The sequence below is a fragment of the Lepidochelys kempii genome, unplaced genomic scaffold (assembly GCF_965140285.1).
Source record: "Lepidochelys kempii isolate rLepKem1 unplaced genomic scaffold, rLepKem1.hap1 scaffold_29, whole genome shotgun sequence".
In the NCBI taxonomy this organism is placed as follows: Eukaryota; Metazoa; Chordata; order Testudines; family Cheloniidae; genus Lepidochelys; species Lepidochelys kempii.
In genome coordinates, this window is record NW_027621931.1 from 1,088,491 (window position 1) to 1,116,218 (window position 27,728).

At 50.8% G+C, this 27,728-nt stretch overlaps 1 protein-coding gene across 1 annotated transcript in view; it reads right to left on the reverse strand.

Annotated features, from left to right (window-relative positions):
* Nucleotides 1-4,243: 4,243 nt before the first annotated feature.
* Nucleotides 4,244-27,728, reverse strand: part of LOC140904567 (uncharacterized) — a 708,751-nt gene continuing 685,266 nt past the window's right edge. Inside the window, 2 exon segments of the mRNA XM_078851059.1 lie at nt 4,244-4,697; nt 4,699-4,993. Coding sequence (XP_078707185.1) covers nt 4,244-4,697; nt 4,699-4,993 — 749 coding nt within the window.

Consider the following 27,728-nt stretch of genomic DNA (forward strand, 5'->3'; position numbering starts at 1 on the left):
CTGCTTGCCAGGAGCTAAGATTCGCGATGTGACGGAGAGACTGCCGAGACTCATCCAGCCCTCGGATCACTACCCCTTCCTGCTCCTCCACGTGGGCACCAATGATACTGCCAAGAATGACCTTGAGCGGATCCCTGTGGACTTCGTGGCCCTGGGAAGAAGGATAAAGGAGTTTGAGGTGCAAGTGGTGTTCTCGTCCATCCTCCCCGTGGAAGGAAAAGGCCGGGATAGGGACTGTCGAATCGTGGAAATCAACGAATGGCTACGCAGGTGGTGTCGGAGAGAAGGCTTTGGATTCTTTGACCATGGGATAGTGTTCCAAGAAGGAGGAGTGCTAGGCAGAGACAGGCTCCACCTAACGAAGAGAGGGAAGAGCATCTTTGCAAGCAGGCTGGCTAACCTAGTGAGGAGGGCTTTAAACTAGGTTCACCAGGGGAAGGAAACCAAAGCCCTGAGGTAAGTGGGGAAGTGGAATACCAGGAGGAAGCACGAGCAGGAGTGCAGGAGAGAGGAGGGTTCCTGCCTCATACTGAGAAAGAGGGGCGATCAGCGGGTTATCTCAAGTGCCTATACATAAATGCACGACGCCTGGGAAACAAGCAGGGAGAACTTGTTGGTTCTAGACTATTCTCAGTGGTAGAAGAGGACAGGACAAGGAGTAATGGTCAAGTTGCAGTGGGGGAGGTTTAGGTTGGAAAATAGAAAAAACTTTTTCACTAGGAGGGTGGTGAAACACTGAAATGTGTTACCTAGGAAGGTGGTGGAATCACCTTCCTTAGAAGTTTTTCAGGTCAGGCTTGAGAAAGCCCTGGCTGGGATGATTTAGTTGGGGATTGGTCCTCCTCTGGGCAGAGGGTTGGACTAGATACCTCCTGAGGTCCCTTCCAACCCCGATATCCTAGGATTCTATGATCATTTGGCCAAAAACATGCAGCAAAGCACCCAACTCAGTTGCATGAATGCTCTATAAACCACTCCTCAATTATACAGAGACACCAGCATATCTCCCCAGCTCTCAGCCTTGCACCTCAGAAATGTACCATCTTACACGGTTCACGGCCTTCTCTTGAAAAGTGTAAGCTCATTAATTAGTTCGCCACTTCATCAAAAATAAAGGGGACATGCACCAGCCTTTGTCATGTGAGCAACTTTCCCAAGCACTTTGGACAAACTCAGGAGTAAGTATAAAATAGTAAAATAAGTTTATTAACTCCAGAAAGTTAGATTTTAACTGAGTATAAGTATTGGTCACAGAGGTCAAAAGTGGTTACAAAACAAACGAAAATAGACTCCCAGTCCAAACTCTAATTTGAATATACTAAGCAAGAATTGGATCAAACAACTTTTCTCACTCACTGGTTGCTCCAGGCAATGTTGAGTTCTTAATACACAGACTGAATTCCCTCTCAGCCTGGGACCAATCTCCGCAGTTCAAATTCTGAGTCTTCCAGACAATCTTCCAGGTGTTGAGATTGGGGAAGAGACAGGCCACGTGGGGGTGTCTTTGACTCTCATTCATATTTTTTCTCCAGCTGCTAGGTAGATTCTTGCCGTGATGCTGGGGTTAGTTAGCCCCCAATATGGAGCAGCAGTTTGCCTTCTGCACCTTGTGGTAGGCATGTCACAGCTCCTTCCCTTTGACCCCGCACGGCAGTGTGTCCCTGTCATGGCCCCTTTCTATCATGCATCACGAAATCTGCGTGCGCACCTCGGGAGTTACACCGCAGAAAGCTGCTTTCCTGTGCAGAAACTTGCCCGTGTAGACAAGGCAGCAGAGGACTTCCATAAGAACGCACGACAGGTCATAGACTGGGTCAGACCAATGGTCCGTCAAGCCCAGTGTGCTACCTGAGAGCGACCAGTGCCAGATGCATTGGAGGGAAAAAACAGAACAGGCTTGTTGACCTGCAAGGTGAGGGTCTTTCACCTTTATATTTAACTTCATTGTTGTCGATTCCTACTTATCCTATATCTAACTACCTTTCCTCTGAGGTCTCTGGGCAAATCAGGTGTGAACCACTCCTTTGACACAGACGTGTCCCAATCCAGCTGAATTGAGGCAGAATTTGGGCCGATGTCAGTTTGGAAAAGGCCTGCTTCACCCAGCAGGTTTCTCAAAGTATCCGTTGCTGTGAACCGCATGTCGTGTGGATGTGCGAACTCCAAAGATAGCAAACATGAAAAAAAAAACGCAAAGCCGGTTCTGAGGTTTCCAGAGCCAGGCCTGGGGGTTAAAGAGCTGTGCTCAAAAGGACAAGGGGGCTCAGCAGCTATAAAAAGAACTAGTTGCAAAAACAAAACAAAAATTACATGGAAAAAAAACAACCAAACAACAACCACCCAGACAAGCTCCCATCACTCGCCCATCACCATTGTAGATCTTGACATCTCCTGCCTAATGTGACATCTTTGCTTTGCGAACAAGAGCCCTGGGGAACTCTCTGGCTCACCTGTGTGGGTGGAAGGGGTCTCACACTATGGGGGAAGGCTGCATCATGAGAAAAACCACCTGTGCTCTACTTTCACACTTTCTAATCTTTCAGAGTAGCAGGAGGCGGAAAAGTGAGACACATGCATTAGACTCAAGAGCAAAACTAAGAGACCAAACCACAGACTCTGGACTCAGCATTCATGTATCCTGCAGTCTGAACTTGGAATCTGTTACATTCCCTCATTGGCTACCATCATTTAACCAACACAGAAGTGCTTCTTGTCCAGCAAGGCAGCCAGTTTGGGACCCATAGGCATGGCATGGCTCTGAAGGAATCAGCTGTTTCTCTCTGTGCTTCAGGAAACTTGGGATCCAAATGGTAAAAGACAGTTGTTCCCAGTTTCATCATGGCATCCTTTAGAAGTGTGAGCAATTCTAAAAACAGTTTACCTTGGCCACAGGTCACCATAGCGTCCATCTCTGGGGTGAAAATCAACCACTCGTACCTCTCATTTCTACCTGAGTTCTTGTCAAATCTTTGACCTTAGTTGTAGCAATTTTACACGGCTCTGGCGTAGAATTCTTCACCAACCACACGACATACCAGTAGCGATACTGAGGTAGAACTCCCCCAAATATGCCCTTTTGTTTCTTTAATCTGGTGGCACAGATTTAAATAAGGGACTAAATTCAGGTGCGGCTTAGAATCCCTCTAAGACACCAAATGTCAGGTATCTACTCAAAATGGGTGTCTTTCTGCAGCTCTATCACATTCCTCATGGATTCATTTCCTACACATTTACAGCATCTCCCAGGAGTGAGCTGAACAGAAATGTCACTTCCATTTTTCCCATCTCTACCTAGGAAGGGATTGCATTTCCCAAATAAGAGGCAACATGCACCTGATTAGGAAGGGAAGATCTTCAGGAGCAACCTCCTGCAGGGCATGGGCCACAACTGCTTTGGGAGGCAAATGAATGGGTCTTTTGCTTAGTTCCAAATCATTTACTAGAGAATCCTCTTCCCAGCCCCTTCGGGAAATATTGACCTTACCAATTGAAGAACAGGGGGATAGAGATGGTGATGGAGAATCCCTCTGATTTACCCTATGTTCTTCTGTTGTTACAGAGGGGAAAAGACATTTTTCCCTATCCCTTCCCTATTCCTGCTCTTTGTTATACTTCAATATATTTTAAGGGAGGAAAACGGGAGGAAAAATATCTGCTTTCAGGAAAACGTGAAGCAACAGCGCTCTGATGAACTGTGACAACTGGGAATGAAACAATATGATCCTGGTGGGGGAACTTTATGACTAACAATTGTTTTTAAATGGGGGAACAGTATAACTGTGATGCTCAGGCTTTGTTTAGACTAGGACATGTGATGGAGTTTAGGTCAGGTCAAGGGGAAAGCTAATGCCAACCACTGCACCTCGGCTGCATCTGCACGACAACTGTAATTGTCTTTTAACACCAAGATCACTAACTTGAGCAGCCAACGCCATGTACAGTCCTAGTGGATGTAAGGCACGGGTAGTTTTTGCCTCAGTGTAGCTTGTTGGGAACAAACCTCTCTCCCCCACCTGGAGCTGATGAACATTCCTGGCTGGAGGGACACACGCTCCTTTGACCCAAAAGGAAAGGAGTTGATAGAAAACATCACAGGATTGACCCCAAAGAAGGGTGAGCTGCAAAAGGCAGGAGCAGGCAACTCATCTGGGGGAGCTGAGTAACCACGGTGAAGATGGGGCACAGATCACTAAGTGGGAATTAGCAAATGTGATTTAAAAGAAAAAAATACCTTTGGCCAGCCCTAGTCAAGGCATTTGTTACAGATCACTCCCTTGTGGATTTTCTGATGTCTAATAAGGTTTGAGCGCTGATTGAAGCTTCTCCCACACTCAGAGCACGTGTAGGGCCTCTCTCCTGTGTGGATTCGCTGATGTGTGGTAAGGGCTGAGTTTTGATTGAAGTGTTTGCCACACTCACGGCATCCATAAGGTTTCTCACCCGTATGGATTCGCCGATGTATGATAAGGTATGAGCTCCGATTGAAGCGTTTCCCACACTCAGAGCATCCATAAGTCTTCTCACCTGTGTGGATTCTTCTATGTGTGGTCAGTACAGAGCTCCGATTAAAGCTTTTCCCGCACTCAGAGCACATGTAGGGGGTCTCTCCTGTGTGCGTTCTCTGATGTGTGATTAGGGTAGAGCTCTGATTGAAGCTTTTCCCGCACTGAGAGCATGTGTAGGGCCTCTCACACTCAGGGCATCCTGAGTTTCCCACACTCAGGGCATCCGTAAGGTTTCTCACCCATGTGGATTTTCCAGTGTGTAATAAGGTGTGAGCTCTGCTTGAAGTGTTTCCCACACTCAGGGCAGCCATAAGGTTTGTCATCTATGTGGATTCTCTTATGTGCAATGAGATGCGAGCTCCGCTTGCAGCATTTCCCACACACACAGCATCCGTAAGGTTTCTCACCCGTGTGGATTCTCTGATGTGTGAGAAGGTCCGAGCTCCCTTTGAAGCTTTTCCCACACTCGAGGCATGTGTAGCGTGTTCCTTCCAAGTTCATTCTCTCACGTGTAATAAGGTCTGACTGGCTACCGAAGTTTTCCTCTGGCCTCTGCTGACTCTCACAGGCTTTTGTTTTTTCTGGGCGTGCACAGCTCCCAGAATCATTCCCTTTGGACCTTCCTGACAACATCCCATGGGCTTCTACTCGCTCAGCATCTTCCTGCTGGGGTTCCTCCTCGTTTTCACTCACCATCCCAACACCTGACGGGAGACCGAGAGAATCCAGACGTAAGTCTCTGCCTGCGCCAGAGAGAAAGGAAATCTCAGAGAGAAGAATGGAAAAAGGGATGAAGGAACCAAAATGTGTACAGGACAGATCAAACTTATCAGGAGCTGATTTTCCCTTCAACCTTCCCCAGAGGAAAGAAAGGAAGGGATCAGTTCTGGGTCCGTATGTCAGAAGAAATCTCAGGGGACATCGAGATTGGGGAGGGACCTGCTGCCAGTTGTCAGTCAGGATAGGTGGGAAGCCATGAGTGACCTCTGCCTAACGATTCTACATCTGCAGGGAACAATCCTGAACTTGGAGAGCTCACAAGGTCTTTGTAGGGCATCCCAAATGTTTCCTGTATTCACCGACAGTTTTGGGGTTGGTTTAACCAATGCCTCACCTATGCAGGCAGCTCTCGGGAGCACTTTTTTCTTAGAGCCATGAAGGTCTGGGACCCACGGCTCCTCCCCTCGTTCCAGCTGCGAGATCACATCAGTTCTGGAAACTGGAAACCCTGCTCAAGGCAAAGAAAACAAGGGAGGTCAGTGGAATTTGTGGGATACTTGTCACAAAGAATATTCCATGCTTTTAAGCCCAGCTCACTTTTAAGTAGTAACGTCCCAAGGCCAGCTTCCTTGGCTCAAAGTGCCAGGAGATGATTATTATAAATCATATTCATTACCTTAGTGCCTAAGGGCCAACTAACAGTGGGTCCTCATTTTGCTAGGCACAGTACAAACCGAGAAGCGTTGATGGCCCGTGCCCTGAAGAAGTTACAATCTAAATAGACAAGGCAGACACAGAATGGGGGAAGGGGTAGAACCCACCAGCAGAGTGAACTCCGTGAAGGCAGAGTGGCAGATCTGATCAACACAGGCCTAGATCTTGAGACTATCGGATTTAATGTTACAACCAGGGCCAGTGTTTTCCAGAAATTGTCGCTAGGACTGCATTTTTTCCCAAAATTACTCTTTGTTTGTGGAATCACCGTTAATATCCGGAATTGCTGATCAGAGGGTGGGTGGGGCATGCAGGGTCACAATCCCCCAGATTTCTCCCTGGAGACACCCGTCTCCTCCCCAGGGCACAGGCTGGCTGCGGTTGAGACTTGATGCCAATTTCTTCCCTCCTCATACAAGTCTGGGATCAGCAGTGGGATGCCAGGCTCTCTCATCATGCTGCAGAGAGGACGGCACTCACAGCTGCTCGCGGCTGTGTCCACAGCACCTCTCCCCTGCTCATCTCCCCTGTACACAGCTGGTTCATGCCCCGTCTCTCCAGCGCACAGCTGGCTCTAGGCTCTCAATGCCCAGTATCTGAGCCCCACCGCCCCCACACAGCCGGCTCCTGTCCCCTCCCCCCAAGGCACTTTCAGGCTTTAAAGGATTAGATATTGCTCACGTTTGTCAATTACTCTCTTTTCATTGCCTGCAAACTCTTGCCCTAATTATGACTGTTATCTGTATATCGAAGCCAGCCCTTGAAAGCATGAATTCTTCACAGACTATGATGCCGAGATGCGCCACATGATACCAGGAAGGGCTGCGGGATGGGTTTCCTGTGCAAGCTGGTATCGCTACGGGGTGATGAATGCCAGATCTCAAGGCTGGTTATGCAGAGCTCCACCTTTTGAAGCTTTACCCAACGCAGAAAGGGAGTCACCCTCATTCAGGAGACTGAAGACGACAGACTTTTGGGGGATAAACAGCTGAGTTTGAGCTGACTGAGGGGGGTCTTTCTGGGCTACAAACTCACAGGACCTGATAACCACCAGGAGGTAACCCTTTAAGAAAGGTTTTAATACACTTTGGAACCGATCAGGGATTCCCATGAGGACCGCTGAGGGAATGAAGGTAAACACGCATTTGGATGCTCTTCTTCTTTTATGAGAATGGGAACAGGATAGCAGGATAGCACCATATTGCAGCCCATTGGAAAACATAATCCCAACTACACATATAAAATGATGGGCTCTAAATGAGCTGTTTCCACTCAACAGAGGGATCTTGGAGTCACTGGGCACAGTTCTCTGAAAACATCAACTCAGTGTGCCACGGCAGTCAAAAAGCAAAGAGAATGTTGGGAATCATTCTGAAATGGATAGATAAGAAGACAGAAAATATCCTATCGCCTCTATATAAACCCATGGTACACCCACATCTCGAATACTGCCTGCAGATGTGGTTGCCCCATCTCAAAAAAAGATATATTGGAATTGGAAAAGGTTCAGAAAAGGGCAACCCAAATGATTACAGGTATGAAACTCTTCTGTATGGGGAAAGATTAAAAAGACCGAGACTATTCAGCTTGGAAAACAGACAAAGGGGGGATATGAGAGAGGTCTATAAAATCAAAACTGCCGTGGAGAAAGTAAATAAGGACGTGTCATTTACTCCTTCTCATAACGCAAGGACTAGGAATCACCCAATCAAATTAATAGGCAGCAGGTTTATAAGAAACAAAAGGAAGTATTTCTTCACACAATGCACAGTCAACCTGGGGAACTCCTTGCCAGAGGACGTTGTGAAGGACAAGATTATAACAGGGTTACAAAAAAAAAAAACCACCATGAGAAATCTATTGAGGACAGGTCCGTGAATGGTTATTAGCCAGGATGGGCAGGGATGGTGTCCCTAACTTCTCTTTGTCATAAGCTGTGAATGGGTGACAGGAGATGAATCACTTCATGATTCCCTGTTCTGTTCATTCCCTCTGGGACACCTGGCGCTGGTCACTGTCGGAAGACAGGACACTGGGCTAGATGGACCTTTGGTCTGTCCCAGTGTGGCCATTCTGAAATACCAGGGAACCTAGTGAGTCCAGTGCAATGGGAGGGAGTAGGAAAATCCCTGGCTGTGGAGAACACTGGGAAATTAGAAACTATCATTCAGAAGCAACAGACTCTAAATAGTCTAGAAAAGCAGAATGTGAAAAATAAGAATAAGAATCGGGGTCATGTGACTTCAGGAATGAGGGACTCAAAAAACCAAGTCTGCAGAGAAGGTAGATTTTGGTTAGTGCACATGGGGATGGGGGGAGCAACTCTCCAGGTCTCAAGGATTTTCACCAGCAACCGAGGCCATTGTCCCATGCACGGGGCAATCCGGAGCAGTGAGGAGTTGTGTCATCTGTAATCCTGGCTGAGTTTCAATGCTCTGCTGCTGGAGCTCCCTTGTCTGGATTCCCCCAGCCAGCATTCAAGGTCTGTGTGATCAGTAACCCTGGACCAGCCGCTCTGACCCCAGCAGCCTGCTTCTTACACCCCAAGCACATTCTGGTCTGGGTGGAGAAGGCTCAGGGTTTGAGAGAAGGCCAGGGGTAGGAAGCTTCTGTTCGTTATGCTGGACCTAACCCCCCATTTTATTTGTGCAAACAGGAGATATTTGACACTGTGCGATTCTGCTCCTGTGCTCTCTTCAGTTACATTCAGTTGTAAAACACTGAATGCTTTTTCATTGTTCTCAGATCCAAGGGTTTGGGTCTGTGGTCACCTATGCAAATTGGTGAGGCTTTTTATCCAACATTTCCCAGGAAAGGGGGGGTGCAAGTGTTGGGAGGATTGTTCATTGTTCTTAAGATCCAAGGGTCTGGGTCTGTGGTCACCTAGGCAAATTGGTGAGGCTTTTTACCAAACCTTGTCCAGGAAGTGGGGTGCAAGGTTTTGGGGAGTATTTTGGGGGGAAGGACGCGTCCAAACAGCTCTTCCCCAGTAACCAGTATTAGTTTGGTGGTGGTAGCCAAGGATAACGGGTGTAATATTTTGTACCTTGGGGAAGTTTTGACCTAAGCTGGTAAAGATAAGCTTAGGAGGTTTTTCATGCAGGTCCCCACATCTGTACCCTAGAGTTCAGAGTGGGGGAGGAACCTTGACACCTCTCCATGCCTGTCTGCTAGGAAACTCTCATTCCTGGGTTGTTTGCTCCCCCATGGCTGGATTTGCTCCTGCAAATGGCAGGAGAAATGGGGTGGGGGGCTGTTTGTGTAGAGTCATTTTATAGTCCCTCACTGCCTGCCTGGGATTTCCCCATTGCCTGCCTAGGACCCCCACCTGCCCTCCACCAGGATCTGCCAGCCCATTTGCCTGGGACCCCCTCCTCCTGCGCCAGGGACCGCCCCACCACAGCTCTGTGCACTGGGCATGGCAATGGTCCCAGGAGCCAGCTGGGCAATCCCAGACAGAGCCCCTGGCACAGCACCAGGCAGCGTCTAATCCCCTGCCCCACCTGCCCAACAGACCCCCACCCCCACTGGTCTGCAGCCAACAGGCTCCCAGCGATACCCACCTCCAGGACCCATAGCCTTAGGGCTGGGCACATCAGAACTACACCCCGAAACCCCAAACCCTCCAGAACCCACCTACCTGACTAGGGTCCCCCCTGCCCAGCCACCCAGAGGCCTTCCCCTACCACAAAGCCCCTTCAGCTCCCGCTGCAATCTCCCCACACAGACACCTGCCCCCCCAGCAACAGTGTTCCCTCACATGTCTGACAAGTGGATAGAAAGTTATCACCACCCCCTGCTGGCCAGTCACACAGGCAGAGGGAGCCCGGGGGGACGCCTCTTTAACAGGAGAAGGGAAGCCATGGAGGGCCAAAATAAGTAAGACATTTCCATACTCTGTCACTAGCAAATAATGGCCACCGTGGATCCACCCCAGAGTTGGCTACAGCTTTGCACTGCGGGAAGCCCCCCCTCACGGAGACCCTTTGTCATGGGGTTTGGGATACTTCTGGACCCACGCTGCACTCAGAGGGACCTCCTCATCCTGTGCCAGCTGGAGAAAAGAAAAGGGTCCAGCCAACTCGACCTATTCGACATTGGTGAGGCCTCATCTGGAGTACTGTGTCCAGTTTTGTGCCCCACACTACAAGAACGATGTGGATAAATTGGAGAGAGTCCAGCGAAGGGCAACAAAAATGATGAGGGGTCTGGAACACATGAGTTATGAGGAGAGGCTGAGGGAGCTGGGATTGTTTAGCCTGCAGAAGAGAAGAATGAGGTGGGATTTGATAGCTGCTTTCAACTACCTGAAAGGGGGTTCCAAAGAGGATGGCTCTAGACTGTTCTCAATGGTAGCAGATGACAGAACGAGGAGTAATGGTCTCAAGTTGTAGTGGGGGAGGTTTAGATTGGATATTCGGAAAAACTTTTTCACTAAGAGGGTGGTGAAACACTGGAATGCGTTACCAAGGGAGGTGGTAGAATCTCCTTCCTTAGAGGTTTTTAAGGCCAGGCTTGACAAAGCCCTGGCTGGGATGATTTAACTGGGAATTGGTCCTGCTTCGAGCAGGGGGTTAGACTAGATGACCTTCTGGGGTCCCTTCCAACCCTGATATTCTATGATTCTATGAACTCTCCTGTTACCAACTGGGAACCACCCATCCCCCAAACAGGGGGAGGCCTCTGGCTTTGATGGGTATTGAATATATGGCTAGTCTCTTTTATCAGCAAACATTTTTAACAGAGAGAAAGGAGGGAACAAATGATTCTCAAAGGAGAAGGAAAGATGATCATTGTTGCAGGGGGGTTAATTTCCCAACCAGCATGGAGAAGGACTCAGGGCGACAGGTTCCCCCCAAAGAAGGACAAGTTCCTAGGATTTAGAGACATGGGGAACAGCCCCAAACTCGAGAGGATTTTTAATTGACATTTGATAATGACATCGTAAGAGGGAAACCTGAGATTTGAGATCAGTGTTCAGAAATGAAAGAGAAAGGTTGGAAATCTGAGGGATTTTGGATCCATTTATGCAAATTATAGAGAGGAAAGTGGAAAATGAGAGGGATTTTATCGCAGTTGTTGATAGGAGGTTGTCACGGAGTCCCTGGGCAATGCTCTGGAACTGCTCCCTACAAAGCCAGGCAGGACTCTGGGGCAGTCGCCTTTCTGTGAGCAGCCTGTCTGCAGGACACACAGCTCACCTGGCTTCCACCTTCCTGGGTCTGACCTCGGACCATTCAGCCTCCTCTGCCCCTCCGTCCGCTTCCCACAGCGAGTCCGCTCAGGCAGGGTTCCTGGGGAAGCCAGAGGGTCCTGCACCCCAACTCCGCAGTCAGACGTGACTCTCAGCCAGCCAGTAAAACAGAGGTTTATTAGATGACAGGAACATGGTCTAAAACAGAGCTTGCAGGTGCAGAGAACAGGACCCCTCAGCTGGGGCCATTTTGGGGGCAGTGAGCCAGACAACCATGCCTGCACTTCACTCCAACTCCCTCCAGCCCCTCCTCCTCTGGGCTTTGTTCCTTTCCCGGGCCAGGAGGTCACCGGATTCCTTTGTTCTCCAACCCTTGAGCTCCCACCTTGCAGGGGGGAAGGGCCCAGGCCATCAGTGGCCAGGAAACAGGGTGTCGGCCATTCTCTGTGTCCAGACTCCTGCACACACATGCCCTCTAGGGCTCTGCAATGATCATACACCCTTATCGCACCACCTAGATACTTAAAAACTTCATAGGGGAAACTGAGGCACCCCCACACTATTCAGAGGAAACATTAAGAACAGTCCCACTTTGTCACATCTCTGCCCCCTTCGAGATCGAACTGAGCGGGGTCACTTTAGCCGGTGACCTGGGGAAGTTCGAAGCCACCAACGTTCCCATGGGTGCCCCAGCATCTCTCCCATTCCTTGGGAGGAGTTACACCAGCCCCTTCCAGTTTCACGCCCTCCCTTAGGTCGGTGGTGGTCGATAGCACTCGCAGGCCGCATGTGGGAAGGTTTCTGCGGCCCATGCCCTTTGGCCACCCCAAAACCCCAGGGGGTCAAACTGGGATTGGGTCTTCTCCCCAACAAGCTGGCCAAACACAGCCACTTGGTTATGGGACTGTTTAACTTTCTTAACAGCTTTCACTTCATCTGAGACCTTCTCAAAGCTCTCCACACTGGGTCTTTCAACAGGACAGTCAGTGGATCCATTCACAACAGAAAATTTCTGGCTGTTAGGAACTGAAACTTTCTTGATAAAATCACTTTCACACCCTTCAGTGGCAGTAAACTGCTTGCAAAGACTCCATGAGGATTCCTTTCCCTAGGGCTTTTCTATGCAACAATTCACCCCTCCCAGAAATTCTGCCCTTACCCTCTTCACCGAGGGCTTGCTCTAGAGGAACACTTTCCTGAGCAACAACAGACTCTTTCTGGGTCTCCCTTACATCCAGAATCACCTCTGGCCCATCCGGCGGATTCCTACACAATCCCCTTTCAGGCAAACTTACAGACTTCCTAGAGAAAAGGTCAGAAGCATTCTCCTTCCCTTTGCCACACACAAGTTCAGGAATCTTTTCCTTCTTGCTACCGGTTTCCACACCCTCAGGAGGTAACACAATCACATCACCTTCCTGCTCTCCTTGTGCCCTGGCTAGGATCTCACCCTGATTAGACAGAGTTGCTACACCCTTTCCAACAACACACTAGCAACAGGCAAAATACAAGCACCAGAATTGTCTCGTCTCTGGGATTTTACATAGACCCTAACTGGATGCGACCTAGTTACAGGGCCATTCTCCCAAGCAGACACAAACTTAGGACCCTTCCCTTCTTGGGCTTTAGCTGAATCCAGAACCAGCTATGAGACAACTGCATGACCCTCAACCATTACAGGCTGAAAGGCCCCTTCTGTCTGCTCCACAGACAAAGAAGAGCCGGACACACTTTCTTCTTTCCCAGACACCCAGCTTGGGACCTCTCTCCCCTTGTCCCAGCACACAAGGCTGGTCACAGACAACTGCTTGGAGATCAGGGTAGCTCCCTCCAAAGGCAAGTCAATACCCCTGACAGACACAGGTACGTTTCCTTCACTGTCCCAATTCTCCACCCAGCTAACAGGTAAGGTCCAGGGACACTCATCTTCCACTCTCCTCGACTTCCCACTCTGCTGACGAGACACAGCCATCAGCTCACAAGGCTGCCTAGGCTCATCCAGACTTTCCTTACCCAGCACCTTGCCACTCCCCACAGATCCCCTGCCCTGCCTGTGTCTCCCCCCACTCAGCTGGGGTCTCAGCTCCCCCCTTGCTCAGCACTGCCCTTGCTGTCCCAGTGGGGGTAGGCAGCGAGCTCGCTGCTTTCCTCACAGCATCAGAGCCAGCGTGAGCCCCCTCTCCGGTGTGCAAGGGGGGCGGGGAGCATCTCTCTGTCCCACCCAACTCCAGGGGTCTGGTTAAAGTCAGGCAGATAGCTTGAGCCTAGCCGCTCCTCCCTGCTGCCAGCCAGGTCATCTGCATTTGCACTGACCATTTCCCTCTCCACCGATTGGTTCCCCGGATTCAAACCCTTGGCAGTTACAGGAGTACGGCCTGGATCCTGTCCCAAAGAGACACAGTCACCCCATAACAGGGTCTTGCAGCTGGTGTCCTGGAGAACCCTAACGACCAGCCAGCCTCACCCCTCCTGGGTCTGCACAGGGATCTGGGCCATAGGCAGGGCGAGGGGCTTCGTCCCTGGGACCCTCACCCAGCTCACACAGCCCCTCAGCCTCTGAGGCTGCACCACCCAGGGTCTGACACCAGTTCTCTCTGTCCCAGGATCTCGCCACCCCAGGAATGTCTCCCCATTCACCATCACCTTCCGCTCCCACTGGGGGTCCGAGGGGCCTGGCCCAAGGAAACTCCACACAGACATATAGGTTGGGACCAGGAGTGGGAGCCTGTCCACCTCCCCACCCATCTGGCTGACGGAGTCTATGGCCTTGGGACCCAGCAAGGGAGCTAGACACCGGGGCTTTTCCGCAGGGTCCCCCGGTTCAAATCTCCAGCCTGCTCAAAGGCAGTGAGGTGGGCATCCACATCCCCCCCTCCTTAACCAGGAGCAGCAATTTAGTCTCGAGGTTCCCTGCGGAACTGGCCCCCCGGGGTCTATCCCCACTCACCCCTGGGGGGTCCCCTAGGCCTCTCCACTCCCCCACCGCCAGTTCATGCTGCTGCTGCTTCTGCAGCTCTTTCTCGGGCTCTCGCTGTCTCTCACGGTCCTCTTGCTCTCTCGGACTCAGCTCCAATCCTGTCCGACTCCGATCCCCGGATGGGGAACCCGATCGTGAAGACCCTCGTCTGGTCGGGGACAGGAGTCTTGGCGATGCCTGGCCACCACTCCAGCTGCTCCCAGTTCCTGCTATAGCCCCATTTCGGGTCAGGAATCTGTCCCTTAGAGCGGTCATCCTCCTCCAGCTGCACGATTAACTGTACTTCGGTGAACTTTCCAACGCTCAACCCTCTCTTTCTGCACAGGGTTACAATGTCCTTCTTCAGGAGACGGTGACAGGCCCTCACTCCGCCCTTCCCAAGTTGTGGACTCACAGGCCTGTGTGCTCTCAGCTCCCCACGGTTTCCAGGGAGAACCCCTAGTGTGCCAGCCCTTCTCGAGATCACCCCCTCTTTGTCAGGGTCGAGCGGCAGACTCCTCCGTCCCTGGGACCGCTCGCTGCAATCCCCAGGGGAAACCTGTTACTGCAAAAGTCCTTCTCTCTGGTCACACACTTCCAGGAGTTAACCGCCCCCTGAAACTGTCTCTCTCTGAATCTTCAGCACGTCTGGTCCCCGTCAATCCCCCTTCATTTTACTGCTCCCCAGTCACTTACTGCAGGAAGCGCCATCCACGGGGTGCAGTACATCCCACCGCTACCACCAGTTGTCACAGAGTCCCTGGGAGATGCTCTGGAACTGCTCCCCATGAAGCCAGGCAGGACTCTGGGGCAGTCGCCTTTCTGTGAGCAGCCTGTCTTCAGGACACACAGCTCACCCAGCTTCCACCTTCCTGGGTCTGACCTCGGACCATTCAGTATCCTCTGCCCCTCCATGCCCTTCCCACAGCGAGTCCGCTCAGGCAGGGCTCCTGGGGAAGCCAAAGGGTCCTGCACCCCAACTCCGCAGTCAGACGGGACTCTCAGCCAGCCAGTAAAACAGAGGTTTATTAGATGACAGGAACATGGTCTAAAACAGAGCTTGCAGGTGCAGAGAACAGGACCCTTCAGCTGGGGCCATTTTGTGGGGGGGGGGGGGGGCAGTGAGCCAGACAACCACGTCTGCACTTCACTCCAACTCCCTCCAGCCCCTCCTCCTCTGGGCTTGGTTCCTTTCCCGGGCCAGGAGGTCACCGGATTCCTTTGTTCTCCAACCCTTTAGCTCTCACCTTGCAGGGGGGAAGGGCCCAGGCCATCAGTGGCCAGGAAACAGGGTGTCGGCCATTCTCTGTGTCCAGACTCCTGCACACACCTGCCCTCTAGGGCTTTGCAATGATCATACACCCTTATCCCACCACCTAGAGACTTAAGAACTGCCTAGGGGAAACTGAGGCACCCCCACACTATTCAGAGGAAACATTAAGAACATTAACAACAGTCCCACTTTGTCACAGAGGTAAAAGCTGAGTGTATTTCCCACCACTATTTGGTCAATGAATAGAAATGGGCAACATTGGCAAACGTTTTAGATCCATATTCAGGAATCTGAGAAAAGGGAAAATCTGAGATTTTCGTCGTAATTTATAATTACGGAGACAGGGAAAGCTCTCAGGGGCATATTCAATTAGAAGTAGACAACTAGAGTAAAAGTGGGGCAAACTTTTTTATCAATCTTTGAGACGTACAGAGAAAACGTGTCACAAACTACGCAACTGAGAACATGGGATAAACGCCAAGACCGGGGGGGATTTTATGTGGCTATTAAAGAACTAGCTGGAAAAGGGGGGACCGTTTGTCATATAAAATCCAGCCTGTCCAAAACATAAACAGAGAGTGATCGTCGTCGTCCCCCCGGCCCCGGTCACCTGGGCAGCAGGGAGCCCTCTGAGGGGCTGACTGAACGGGGCGGGGGGGGGGGGGGGAGCTGGAAGGCTCCCTGGGGGAGGGGAGGGGGCGGTAGTGGGGGATGGGCAGGTGGGGGGCAGGTGGGGGCTGGGGGCAACGGTGCAGCAGTTGGGGCACCAAGTGGGACTGGGAAGCCGGGATCGGGGGCAGCCCCATGGCGGACACGTCCCCTCCCTTCCCCGCCCCGGCAGAGACCCGGCGTCTCCTCCCACCCCCACGCCGGGGCAGCCAGGTTGGGGGATGGCTCCGGGCTCCAACTTCCCACCGACACCGGGACAAATCGCTGCGGATAAAACGGGGGGGAGGGGGAGGGAAATCCCGCCCCCGCCCACGGGAGGGGAGTTTCAATGGACATGTGAGGAGGAGGGAGAGACGGGGGGGGGATCAGGGGAGACCAGAGAGCGGATCAATGGGGGGGTGGGGGGGAGTTTACAACCAGGTGGGAGCTACCGAGAGGGAAAAGGGGAAAACTGGGGGGCATTTGTGCCCGTGGGGGGGAGGGGATCCAATTAACTCCCCCGCCGCCCCCCACTTCCCCCCGGGAATTTCCTGGCTGCACAGAGACAATTCAACCCCCACCCCCGCAACTCCGGCTTCTCCCCCCAACACCCCCCAAGGGACCCCGCCCGCCGGGCCCCAGTCTCTGCCCCCCCCAATCCCAGCCGTGCCGGGGGCAGAGAGTCACTTTCCTGCCCCCCCACCAGCGCTCCCCCCCCGCGCGGGGTCTCCCACTCACCGGGTCGGGGGCGGGCAGAGCCCGGGGCTGGTCCCAGCTGGAGAAAGCCCCCCCCCGGCCGGGCACGGGGGGGTTAATGACGGGCCCCCCCAGCACAGACCCCGAAGCGGAGCCGCAGCTGCTCCTCCGAGAGACCCGACGCGAGGCAGCGCCTGGGGGCGGGGCCTGGAGCAGACCGGGGGCGGGGCAGCGCCTGGGGGCGGGGCCTGGAGCAGACCGGGGGCGGGGCAGCGTCTGGGGGCGGAGCCCGGAGCAGACCAGGCGCTGCCTCGTGTCGGATCTGTAGGAGGAGCAGCTGCGGCTCCTCTCCGGGGTCTGTGCGGGGTGGGGCCCGTCATGAACCCCCCCGTGCTCCGGTGAGTGGGAGACCCCGGTGGGGGAGCGCTGGGCGGGGGGGGCAGGAAAGTGACTCTCTGCCCCCTACCTGCCCATCCCCCACTGCCGCCCCCTCCCCGCCCCCAGGGAGCCCTCCAGCGCCCCCTCCCGCCCCCTTCAGTCAGCCCCTCAGAGGGCTCCCTGCTGCCCAGGTGAACGGGGGCCGTGGTGGGGGACCATCACTTTCTGCTTCTGTGTTGGACAGGCTGGATTTTATATGACAAACGGTCCCCCCTTTTCCAGCTAGTTCTTTAATAGCCACATAAAAGCCCCCCCGGTCCTGGCGTTTATCCCATGTTCTCAGTTGCGTAGTTTGTGACACGTTTTCTCTGTACGTCTCAAAGATTCCTCAAAAATACCCTCAACGTTTGCCCCACTTTTACTCTAGTTGTCTACTTCTAATTGAATATGCCCCTGAGAGCTTTCCCTGTCTCTCTAATTATAAATTACGACGAAAATCTCAGATTTACACCTTTTCTCAGATTCCTGAATATGGATCTCAAACGTTTGCCAATGTTGCCCATTTCCGCTCTATTCATTGACCAAATAGTGGTGGGAAATACACTCAGCTTTTACCTCCTATCAACAACTGCTATAAAATCCCTCTCATTTTCCACTTTCCTCTCTATAATTTGCATAAATGGATCCAAAATCCCTCAGATTTCCACCCTTTCTCTTTCATTTCTGAACACTGATCTCAAATCTCAGGTTTCCCTCTTAAGATGTCATTATCAAATGTCAATTAAAAATCCTCTTGGGTTTGGGGCTGTTCCCCATGTCTCTAAATCCCAGCAACTTGTCCTTCCTTGGGGGGAACCTGTCGCCCTGAGTACTTCTCCATCCTGGTTGGGAAATTAACCCCCCTGCAACAATGATCATCTTTCCCTCTCCTTTGAGAATCATTTGTTCTCTCCTTTCTCTCTGTTAAAAATGTTTACTGATAAAAGAGACTAGCCATATATTCAATACCCATCAAAGCCAAGGGCCTCCCCCTGTTTGGGGGATGGGTGGTTCCCAGTTGGTAACAGGAGAGTTGGCTGGACCCTTTTCTTTTCTCCAGCTGGCATGGGATGAGGAGGTCCCTCTGAGTGCAGCGTGGGTCCAGAAGTATCCCAAACCCCATGACAAAGGGTGTCTGTGAGGGGGGGCTTCCCACAGTGCAAAGCTGTAGCCAAGTCTGGGGTGGATCCACGGTGGCCATTATTTGCTAGTGACAGAGTATGGAAATGTCTTACTGATTTTAGCCCTCCATGGCTTCCCTTCTCCTGTTAAAGAGGCGCCCCCCGGGCTCCCTCTGCCTGTGTGACTGGCCAGCAGGGGGTGGTGATAGCTTTCTATCCACTTACCAGACTCTGTGAGGGAACATTGTTGCTGGGGGGGGGCAGGTGTCTGTGTGGGGAGATTGCAGCGGGAGCTGAAGGGGCATTGTGGTAGGGGGAGGCCTCTGGGTGGCTGGGCAGGGGGGACCCTAGTCAGGTTGGTGGATTCTGGAGGGTTTGGGGTTTCGGGGAGTAGTTCTGATGTGCCCAGCCCTAAGGCTATGGGTCCTGGAGGTGGGTATGGCTGGGGGCCTGTTGGCTGCAGACCAGTGGGGGTGGGGGCTCTTGGGCAGGTGGGGCAGGGGATTAGATGCTGCCTGGTGCTGTGTCAGGGGCTCTGTCTGGGATTGCCCAGCTGGCTCCTGGGACCATTGCCATGCCCAGTGCACAGAGCTGTGGTTGGGCGGTCCCTGGCGCAGAGTGAGGGGTCCTCCTATAAAGTGTCAGGGGGTCCTCCTGGTTGGAGGAGGGGGTCCCAGGCAAATGGCCTGGCAGATCCTGGTGGAGGGCAGGTGGGGGTCGTAGGCAGGCAATGGGGAAATCCCAGGCAGGCAGTGAAGGACTATAAAATGACTCTACACAAACAGCCCCCCACCCCATTTCTCCTGCCATTTGCAGGAGCAAATCCAGCCATGGGGGAGCAAACAACCCAGGAATGAGAGTTTCCTAGCAGACAGGCATGGAGAGGGCACAGGGAAAAGGAGATAGAGAGACTGACAGGGTCCGTGGGATAAAAGAGTTTTGAAAGAGATTTCCAGCTCTCTCATCTGCCCAGACAGATGTATTACTGCACTGTGGGGAGAATCACTTTCCTGTGGACAAGACGAGGATGAGAGAGAGGAAAACCCAGTTCCTGACTCCATGTCCCTCCTGGTGGGGTGTGGCTGCCGTGGGGTCAGTGTCAGAGGGAATCCTCGAAAGGGACTCCTTTGGTTCTGCTTTTTTCTAGGATTGCATTCAGAGACTTTGTTTTGGGATGCGGGAGGGAGAAAGGAGGTTAAAAGTGTGTCTGTGGGCCTAGCCTGGCAGGAGGGGCCAGGTCTCTGCTGTAATCCAGAGATTGAGCATTTTCTCAGCACGGCAGAATCTCGGATCTCGCTCTGCAGGGAAAGAGCCTGGGGGAAGCGTGATGTGAAATGAACTAATGTCCGTTCCTAAACTTCTACAACAGCCCTTCTTGCCCGGCCAGGTTGCAGAACGACGCTCATGTTTCTTTCCGGTTCATCCCGTCCTCCCATGGGACAAGGGAGCGACATGGCTGCAGAGGAGCCAGCTCAGGTAGGGATTATTGTGGGGGGTTCTGATCTGTTCCTGCAGGAGGGAGAGGGACAGCAAATACACGGGAGAGGGGAAGGTTTGCACCCTCTGGTTTGGAGGTTGGAGCGGGGCAGGAAATGCACAGGGTGGAGAAAGGGAGGAGGCCAGGGGGTGGCAGACCTGCTGGGAGTTGTTTAATAAGTGGCCTAGATTCTATGAAGAGACCCATGAGGTTCGGAGGTGGAAATGCTCCAATCTGGTGAACAGAAAATAACCTACCTAGATGGGGCTGGGAAAAAGGACCAGACTCCTAGTGCTGGAGCCTGACCCAACTAACCAGCGGGTGCCTTGAAATACGAAGGGGGAAGCCACCAGTCAGGCTTAGGGGAGATTCCCCTGCTTCATATCCAGCTCTAGGAGTGGCTAAGTCATTATGCAAGGTAACCTATTTCTCCTTGTTTTTTCCGCCCCCCCCCCCCCCCCCCGCGTTCTTGTTAAACCCTGGATTTGTTCTGGAAATGGGCCACCTTGATTATCATACACATTGTAAGGAGAGTGATCACTTTAGATAAGCTGTTACCAGCAGGAGAATGGGGTGGGAGGTGGTATTTTTTTCATGATTTGTGTGTATATAAAAAGCTCTTCTACACTTTCCACAGTTTGCATCCGATGAAGTGAGCTGTAGCTCACGAAAGCTTATGCTCAAATAAATTGGATAGTCTCTAAGGTGCCACAAGTCCTCCTTTCCTTTTCACAAGGAGGAGGGTGTTGGGCTTCCTACAAGAGATCTCTCCCTAAACCCTGCTCGGGGCAGCATCTCCGAGAATCTGGGGGAATCCAGACAAGGGAGCTCCAGCAGCAGAGCATTGAAACTCAGCCAGGATTACAGATGACACAACTCCTCACTGCTCTGGATTGCCCCGTGCATGGGACAATGGCCTCGGTTGCTGGTGAAAATCCTTGAGACCTGGAGAGTTGCTCCCCCATCCGCATGTGCAATAGCCACAATCTCTCTTCTCTGCAGACTTGGTTTTTTGAGTCCCTCATTCCTGAAGTCACATGACCCCGATTCTTATTTTTCACATTCTGCTTTTCTAGACTATTTAGAGTCTGTTGCTTGTGAATGATAGTTTCTAATTTCCCAGTGTTCTCCACACCCAGGGATTTTCCTACTCCCTCCCATTGCACTGAACTCACTAGGTTCCCTGGTATTTAAGAACGGCCACACTGGGACAGACCAAAGGTCCATCTAGCCCAGTGTCCTGTCTTCCGACAGTGACCAGCGCCGGGTGTCCCAGAGGGAATGAAGAGAACAGGGAATCATGAAGTGATTCATCTCCTGTCACCCATTCACAGCTTATGACAAACAGAAGTTAGGGACACCATCCCTGCCCATCCTGGCTAATAACCATTCACGACCTGTCCTCAATAGATTTCTCATGGTGTTTTTTTTTTTTTTTTGTAACCTTATTATAATCTTGGCCTTCACAACGTCATCTGGCAAAGAGTTCCCCAGGTTGACTGTGCGTTGTGTGAAGAAATACTTCCTTTTGTTTCTTATAAACCTGCTGCCTATTAATTTGATTGGGAGATTCCTAGCCCTTGTGTTATGAGAAGGAGTAAATGACACGTCCTTATTTACTTTCTCCACGGCAGTTTTGATTTTATAGACCTCTCTCATATCCCCCCTTTGTCTGTTTTCCAAGCTGAATAGTCCCGGTCTTTTTAATCTTTCCCCGTAGAGAAGAGTTTCATACCTGTAATCATTTGGGTTGCCCTTTTCTGAACCTTTTCCAATTCCAATATATCTTTTTTTGAGATGGGGCAACCACATCTGCAGGCAGTATTCGAGATGTGGGAGTACCATGGGTTTATATAGAGGCGATAGGATATTTTCTGTCGTCTTATCTATCCATTTCAGAATGATTCCCAACATTCTCTTTGCTTTTTGACTGCCGTGGCACACTGAGTTGATGTTTTCAGAGAACTGTGCCCAGTGACTCCAAGATCCCTCTGTTGAGTGGAAACAGCTCATTTAGAGCCCATCATTTTGTATGTGTAGTTGGGATTATGTTTTCCAATGGGCTGCAATATGGTGCTATCCTGACACCTCGTCCTGCTGAGATCCTGCATTCAGTGATATCCCTGCCCTTCCTGTTCCCGTTCTCATAAAACAAAAAGAGCATCCAAATGTGTGTTTACCTTCATTCCCTCAGCGGTCCTCATGGGAATCCCTGATCAGTTCCAAAGTGTATTAAAACCTTTCTTAAAGGGTTACCTCCTGGTGGTTATCAGGTCCTGTGAGTTTGTAGCCCAGAAAGACCCCCCTCAGTCATCTCAAACTCAGCTGTTTATCCCCCAAAAGTCTGTTGTCTTCAGTCTCCTGAATGAGGGGAAATCCGTCACTACCCCTTTCTGCGTTGGGTAAACCTTCAAAAGGTGGAACTCTGCATAACCAGCCATGAGATCTGGCATTCATCACCCCGTAGCGATACCAGCTTGCACAGGAAACCCATCCCGCAGCCCTTCCTGGTATCATGTGGTGCATCTCGGCATCATAGTCTGTGAAGAATTCATGCTTTCAAGGGCTGGCTTAGATATACAGATAACAGTCATAATTAGGGCAAGAGTTTGCAGGCAATGAAAAGAGAGTAATTGACAAACGTGAGCAATATCTAATCCTTTAAAGCCTGAAAGTGCCTTGGGGGGAGGGGACAGGAGCCGGCTGTGTGAGGGCGGTGGGGCTCAGATACTGGGCATTGAGAGCCTAGAGCCAGCTGTGCGCTGGAGAGACGGGGCATGAACCAGCTGTGTACAGGGCAGATGAGCAGGGGAGAGGTGCTGTGGACACGGCCGCGAGCAGCTGTGACTGCCGTCCTCTCTGCAGCATGATGAGAGAGCCTGGCGTCCCACTGCCGATCCCAGACTTGTATGAGGAGGGAAGAAATCGGCATCAAGTCTCAACCGCAGCCAGCCTGTGCCCTGGGGAGGAGACGGGTGTCTCCAGGGAGAAATCTGGGGGATTGTGACCTTGCATGCCCCACCCACCCTCTGATCAGCAATTCCGGATATTAACGGTGATTCCAGAAACAAAGAGTAATTTTGGGAAAAAATGCAGTCCTAGCGACAATTTCCGGAAAACACTGGCCCTGGTTGTAACATTAAATCCGATAGTCTCAAGATCTAGGCCTGTGTTGATCAGATCTGCCACTCTGCCTTCACGGAGTTCACTCTGCTGGTGGGTTCTACCCCTTTCCCCATTCTGTGTCTGCCTTGTCTATTTAGATTGTAACTTCTTCAGGGCATGGGCCATCAACGCTTCTCGGTTTGTACTGTGCCTAGCAAAATGAGGACCCACTGTTAGTTGGCCCTTAGGCACTAAGGTAATGAATATGATTTATAATAATCATCTCCTGGCACTTTGAGCCAAGGAAGCCGGCCTTGGGACGTTACTACTTAAAAGTGAGCTGGGCTTAAAAGCATGGAATATTCTTTGTGACAAGTATCCCACAAATTCCACTGACCTCCCTTGTTTTCTTTGCCTTGAGCAGGGTTTCCAGTTTCCAGAACTGATGTGATCTCGCAGCTGGAACGAGGGGAGGAGTCGTGCGTCCCAGACCTTCATGGCTCTAAGAAAAAAGTGCTCCCGAGAGCTCCCTGCATAGGTGAGGCATTGGTTAAACCAACGCCAAAACTGTCGGTGAATACAGGAAACATTTGGGATGCCCTACAAAGACCTTGTGAGCTCTCCAAGTTCTGGATTGTTCCCTGCAGATGTAGAATCGTTAGGCAGAGGTCACTCATGGCTTCCCACCTATCCTGACTGACAACTGGCAGCAGGTCCCTCCCCAGTCTCGCTGTCCCCTGAGATTTCTTCTGAGATACGGACCCAGAACTGATCCCTTCCTTTCTCTCCTCTGGGGAAGTTTGAAGGGAAAATAAGCTCCTGATAGGTTTGATCTGTCCTGTACACATTTTGGTTCCTTCATCCCTTTTCCCATTCTTCTCTCTGAGATTTCCTTTCTCTCTGGCGCAGGCAGAGACTTACGTCTGGATTCTCTCGGTCTCCCCTCAGGTGTTGGGATGGTGAGTGAAAACGAGGAGGAACCCCAGCAGGAAGATGCTGAGCGAGTAGAAGCCCATGGGATGTTGTCAGGAAGGTCCAAAGGGAATGATTCTGGGAGCTGTGCACGCCCAGAAAAAACAAAAGCCTGTGAGAGTCAGCAGAGGCCAGAGGAAAACTTCGGTAGCCAGTCAGACCTTATTACACGTGAGAGAATGAACTTGGAAGGAACACGCTACACATGCCTCGAGTGTGGGAAAAGCTTCAAAGGGAGCTCGGGCCTTCTCACACATCAGAGAATCCACACGGGTGAGAAACCTTACGGATGCCCTGAGTGTGGGAAACACTTCAAGCAGAGCTCACACCTTATTACACATTGGAAAATCCACACAGGTGAGAAACCTTATGGATGCCCTGAGTGTGGGAAACACTTCAAGCAGAGCTCACACCTTATTAGACATCGGCGAATCCATACGGGTGAGAAACCGTATGGATGCCGTGAGTGTGGCAAACACTTCAAGCAGAGCTCACACCTTATTACACATTGGCGAATCCACACAGGAGAGAGGCCCTACATGTGCTCTGAGTGTGGGAGAAGCTTCAATCAGCGCTCAACCCTTATTAGACATCAGAAAATCCACATGGGAGGGATCTGTAACAAATGCCTTGACTAGGGCAGGCCAAAGGTACTTTTTTCTTTTAAATCACATTTGCTAATTCCCACTTAGTTATAGATGTTTAGATGATAGATGTTTTCTATCAACTCCTTTCCTTTTGGGTCAAAGGAGCGTGTGTCCCTCCAGCCAGGAATGTTCATCAGCTCCAGGTGGCGGAGAGAGGTTTGTTCCCAACAAGCTACACTGAGGCAAAAACTACCCGTGCCTTACATCCACTAGGACTGTACATGGCGTTGGCTGCTCAAGTTAGTGATCTTGGTGTTAAAAGACAATTACAGTTGTCGTGCAGATGCAGCCGAGGTGCAGTGGTTGGCATTAGCTTTCCCCTTGACCTGACCTAAACTCCATCACATGTCCTAGTCTAAACAAAGCCTGAGCATCACAGTTATACTGTTCCCCCATTTAAAAACAATTGTTAGTCATAAAGTTCCCCCACCAGGATCATATTGTTTCATTCCCAGTTGTCACAGTTCATCAGAGCGCTGTTGCTTCAGGTTTTCCTGAAGGCAGATATTTTTACTACTGTTTTCCTCCCTTAAAATATATTGAAGTATAACAAAGAGCAGGAATAGGGAAGGGATAGGGAAAAATGTCTTTTCCCCTCTGTAACAACAGAAGAACATAGGGTAAATCAGAGGGATTCTCCATCACCATCTCTATCCCCCTGTTCTTCAATTGGTAAGGTCAATATTTCCCGAAGGGGCTGGGAGGAGGATTCTCTAGTAAATGATTTGGAACTAAGCAAAAGACCCATTCATTTGCCTCCCAAAGCAGTTGTGGCCCATGCCCTGCAGGAGGTTGCTCCTGAAGATCTTCCCTTCCTAATCAGGTGCATGTTGCCTCTTATTTGGGAAATGCAATCCCTTCCTAGGTAGAGATGGGAAAAATGGAAGTGACATTTCTGTTCAGCTCACTCCTGGGAGATGCTGTAAATGTGTAGGAAATGACATCCATGAGGAATGTGATAGAGCTGCAGAAAGACACCCATTTTGAGTAGATACCTGACATTTGGTGTCTTAGAGGGATTCTAAGCCGCACCTGAATTTAGTCCCTTATTTAAATCTGTTGCACCAGATTAAAGAAACAAAAGGGCATATTTGGGGGAGTTCTACCTCACTATCGCTACTGGTATGTCGTGTGGTTGGTGAAGAATTCTACGCCAGAGCCGTGTAAAGTTGCTACAACTAAGGTCAAAGATTTGACAAGAACTCAGGTAGAAATGAGAGGTACGAGTGGTTGATTTTCACCCCAGAGATGGACGCTATGGTGACCTGTGGCCAAGGTAAACTGTTTTTAGAATTGCTCACACTTCTAAGGGATGCCATGATGAAACTGGGAACAACTGTCTTTTACCATTTGGATCCCAAGTTTCCTGAAGCACAGAGAGAAACAGCTGATTCCTTCAGAGCCATGCCATGCCTATGGGTCCCAAACTGGCTGCCTTGCTGGACAAGAAGCACTTCCGTGTTGGTTAAATGATGGTAGCCAATGAGGGAATGTAACAGATTCCAAGTTCAGACTGCAGGATACATGAATGCTGAGTCCAGAGTCTGTGGTTTGGTCTCTTAGTTTTGCTCTTGAGTCTAATGCATGTGTCTCACTGTTCCGCCTCCTGCTACTCTGAAAGATTAGAAAGTGTGAAAGTAGAGCACAGGTGGTTTTTCTCATGATGCAGCCTTCCCACGTAGTGTGAGACCCCTTCCACCCACACTTCTGGGAGAAGACCCAGGGAGAAATGAACCCTCAGAAATGGAAGGCTCCTAGGTTATGGGAGAATGTGATTTCACACAGAGCTCACTGGGTGAAAATGGGAATTAAGAGAAAACTGCCCTAAAGGTTTATAGTTTGTAATCTTTGAAGAAATTGTTACCAGCAACAAGGAAATTGCACATGAAGTTTATTAGTGTAAGGTAAGAGGCTGATTCTGTGATCACTTTCAGTGTTACAGTATAATTCAGGTTTTCTTCTAGCCCCCTCCTACAAAATAGCAAATGGTGGCTAATCCTGCAATAAAAACCTGACTCCAAAGGAATCAGGTTTGGGGGAAAATGTGAGAGAAATAGCATGTACGAGAATAGAGACCCAGTATAGACTGGAATGATTTCTGTTTCAAATGGAATTTATTTGGTAAATTTTAAAATAAATCTTCTGTTGGGAGGAAAACTACTTGAGAGAAGATGTGGAACCTTTTCCCCAGTGAGAGGGAAAGAGCCAGAGAGTTCCCCAGGGCTCTTGTTCGCAAAGCAAAGATGTCACATTAGGCAGGAGATGTCAAGATCTACAATGGTGATGGGCGAGTGATGGGAGCTTTTCTGGGTGGTTGTTGTTTGGTTGTTTTTTTTCCATGTAAGTTTTGTTTTGTTTTTGCAACTAGTTCTTTTTATAGCTGCTGAGCCCCCTTGTCCTTTTGAGCACAGCTCTTTAACCCTCAGGCCTGGCTCTGGAAACCTCAGAACCGGCTTTGCGTTTTTTTTTTTCATGTTTGCTATCTTTGGAGTTCGCACATCCACACGACATGCGGTTCACAGCAACGGATACTTTGAGAAACCTGCTGGGTGAAGCAGGCCTTTTCCAAACTGACATTGGCCCAAATTCTGCCTCAATTCAGCTGGATTGGGACACGTCTGTGTCAAAGGAGTGGTTCACACCTGATTTGCCCAGAGACCTCAGAGGAGGGGTAGTTAGATATAGGATAAGTAGGAATCGACAACAATTAAGTTAAATATAAAGGTGAAAGACCCTCACCTTGCAGGTCAACAAGCCTGTTCTGTTCTTTCCCTCCAATGCATCTGGCACTGGTCGCTCTCAGGTAGCACACTGGGCTTGACGGACCATTGGTCTGACCCAGTCTATGACCTGTCGTGCGTTCTTATGGAAGTCCTCTGCGGGCTTGTCTACACGGGCAAGTTTCTGCACAGGAAAGCAGCTTTCTGCGGTGTAACTCCCGAGGTGCGCACTCAGATTTCGTGATGCATGATAGGAAGGGGCCATGACAGGGACACACTGCCGTGCGGGGTCAAAATGAAGGAGCTGTGACATGCCTACCACAAGGTGCAGGAGGCAAACTGCTGCTCCATATTGGGGGCTAACTAACCCCAGCATCACGGCAAGAATCTACCTAGCAGCTGGAGAAAAAATATGAATGAGAGTCAAAGACACCTCCACGTGGCCTGTCTCTTCCCCAATCTCAACACCTGGAAGATTGTCTGGAAGACTCAGAATTTGAACTGCAGAGATTGGTCTCAGGCTGAGAGGGAATTCAGTCTGTGTATTAAGAACTCAACATGGC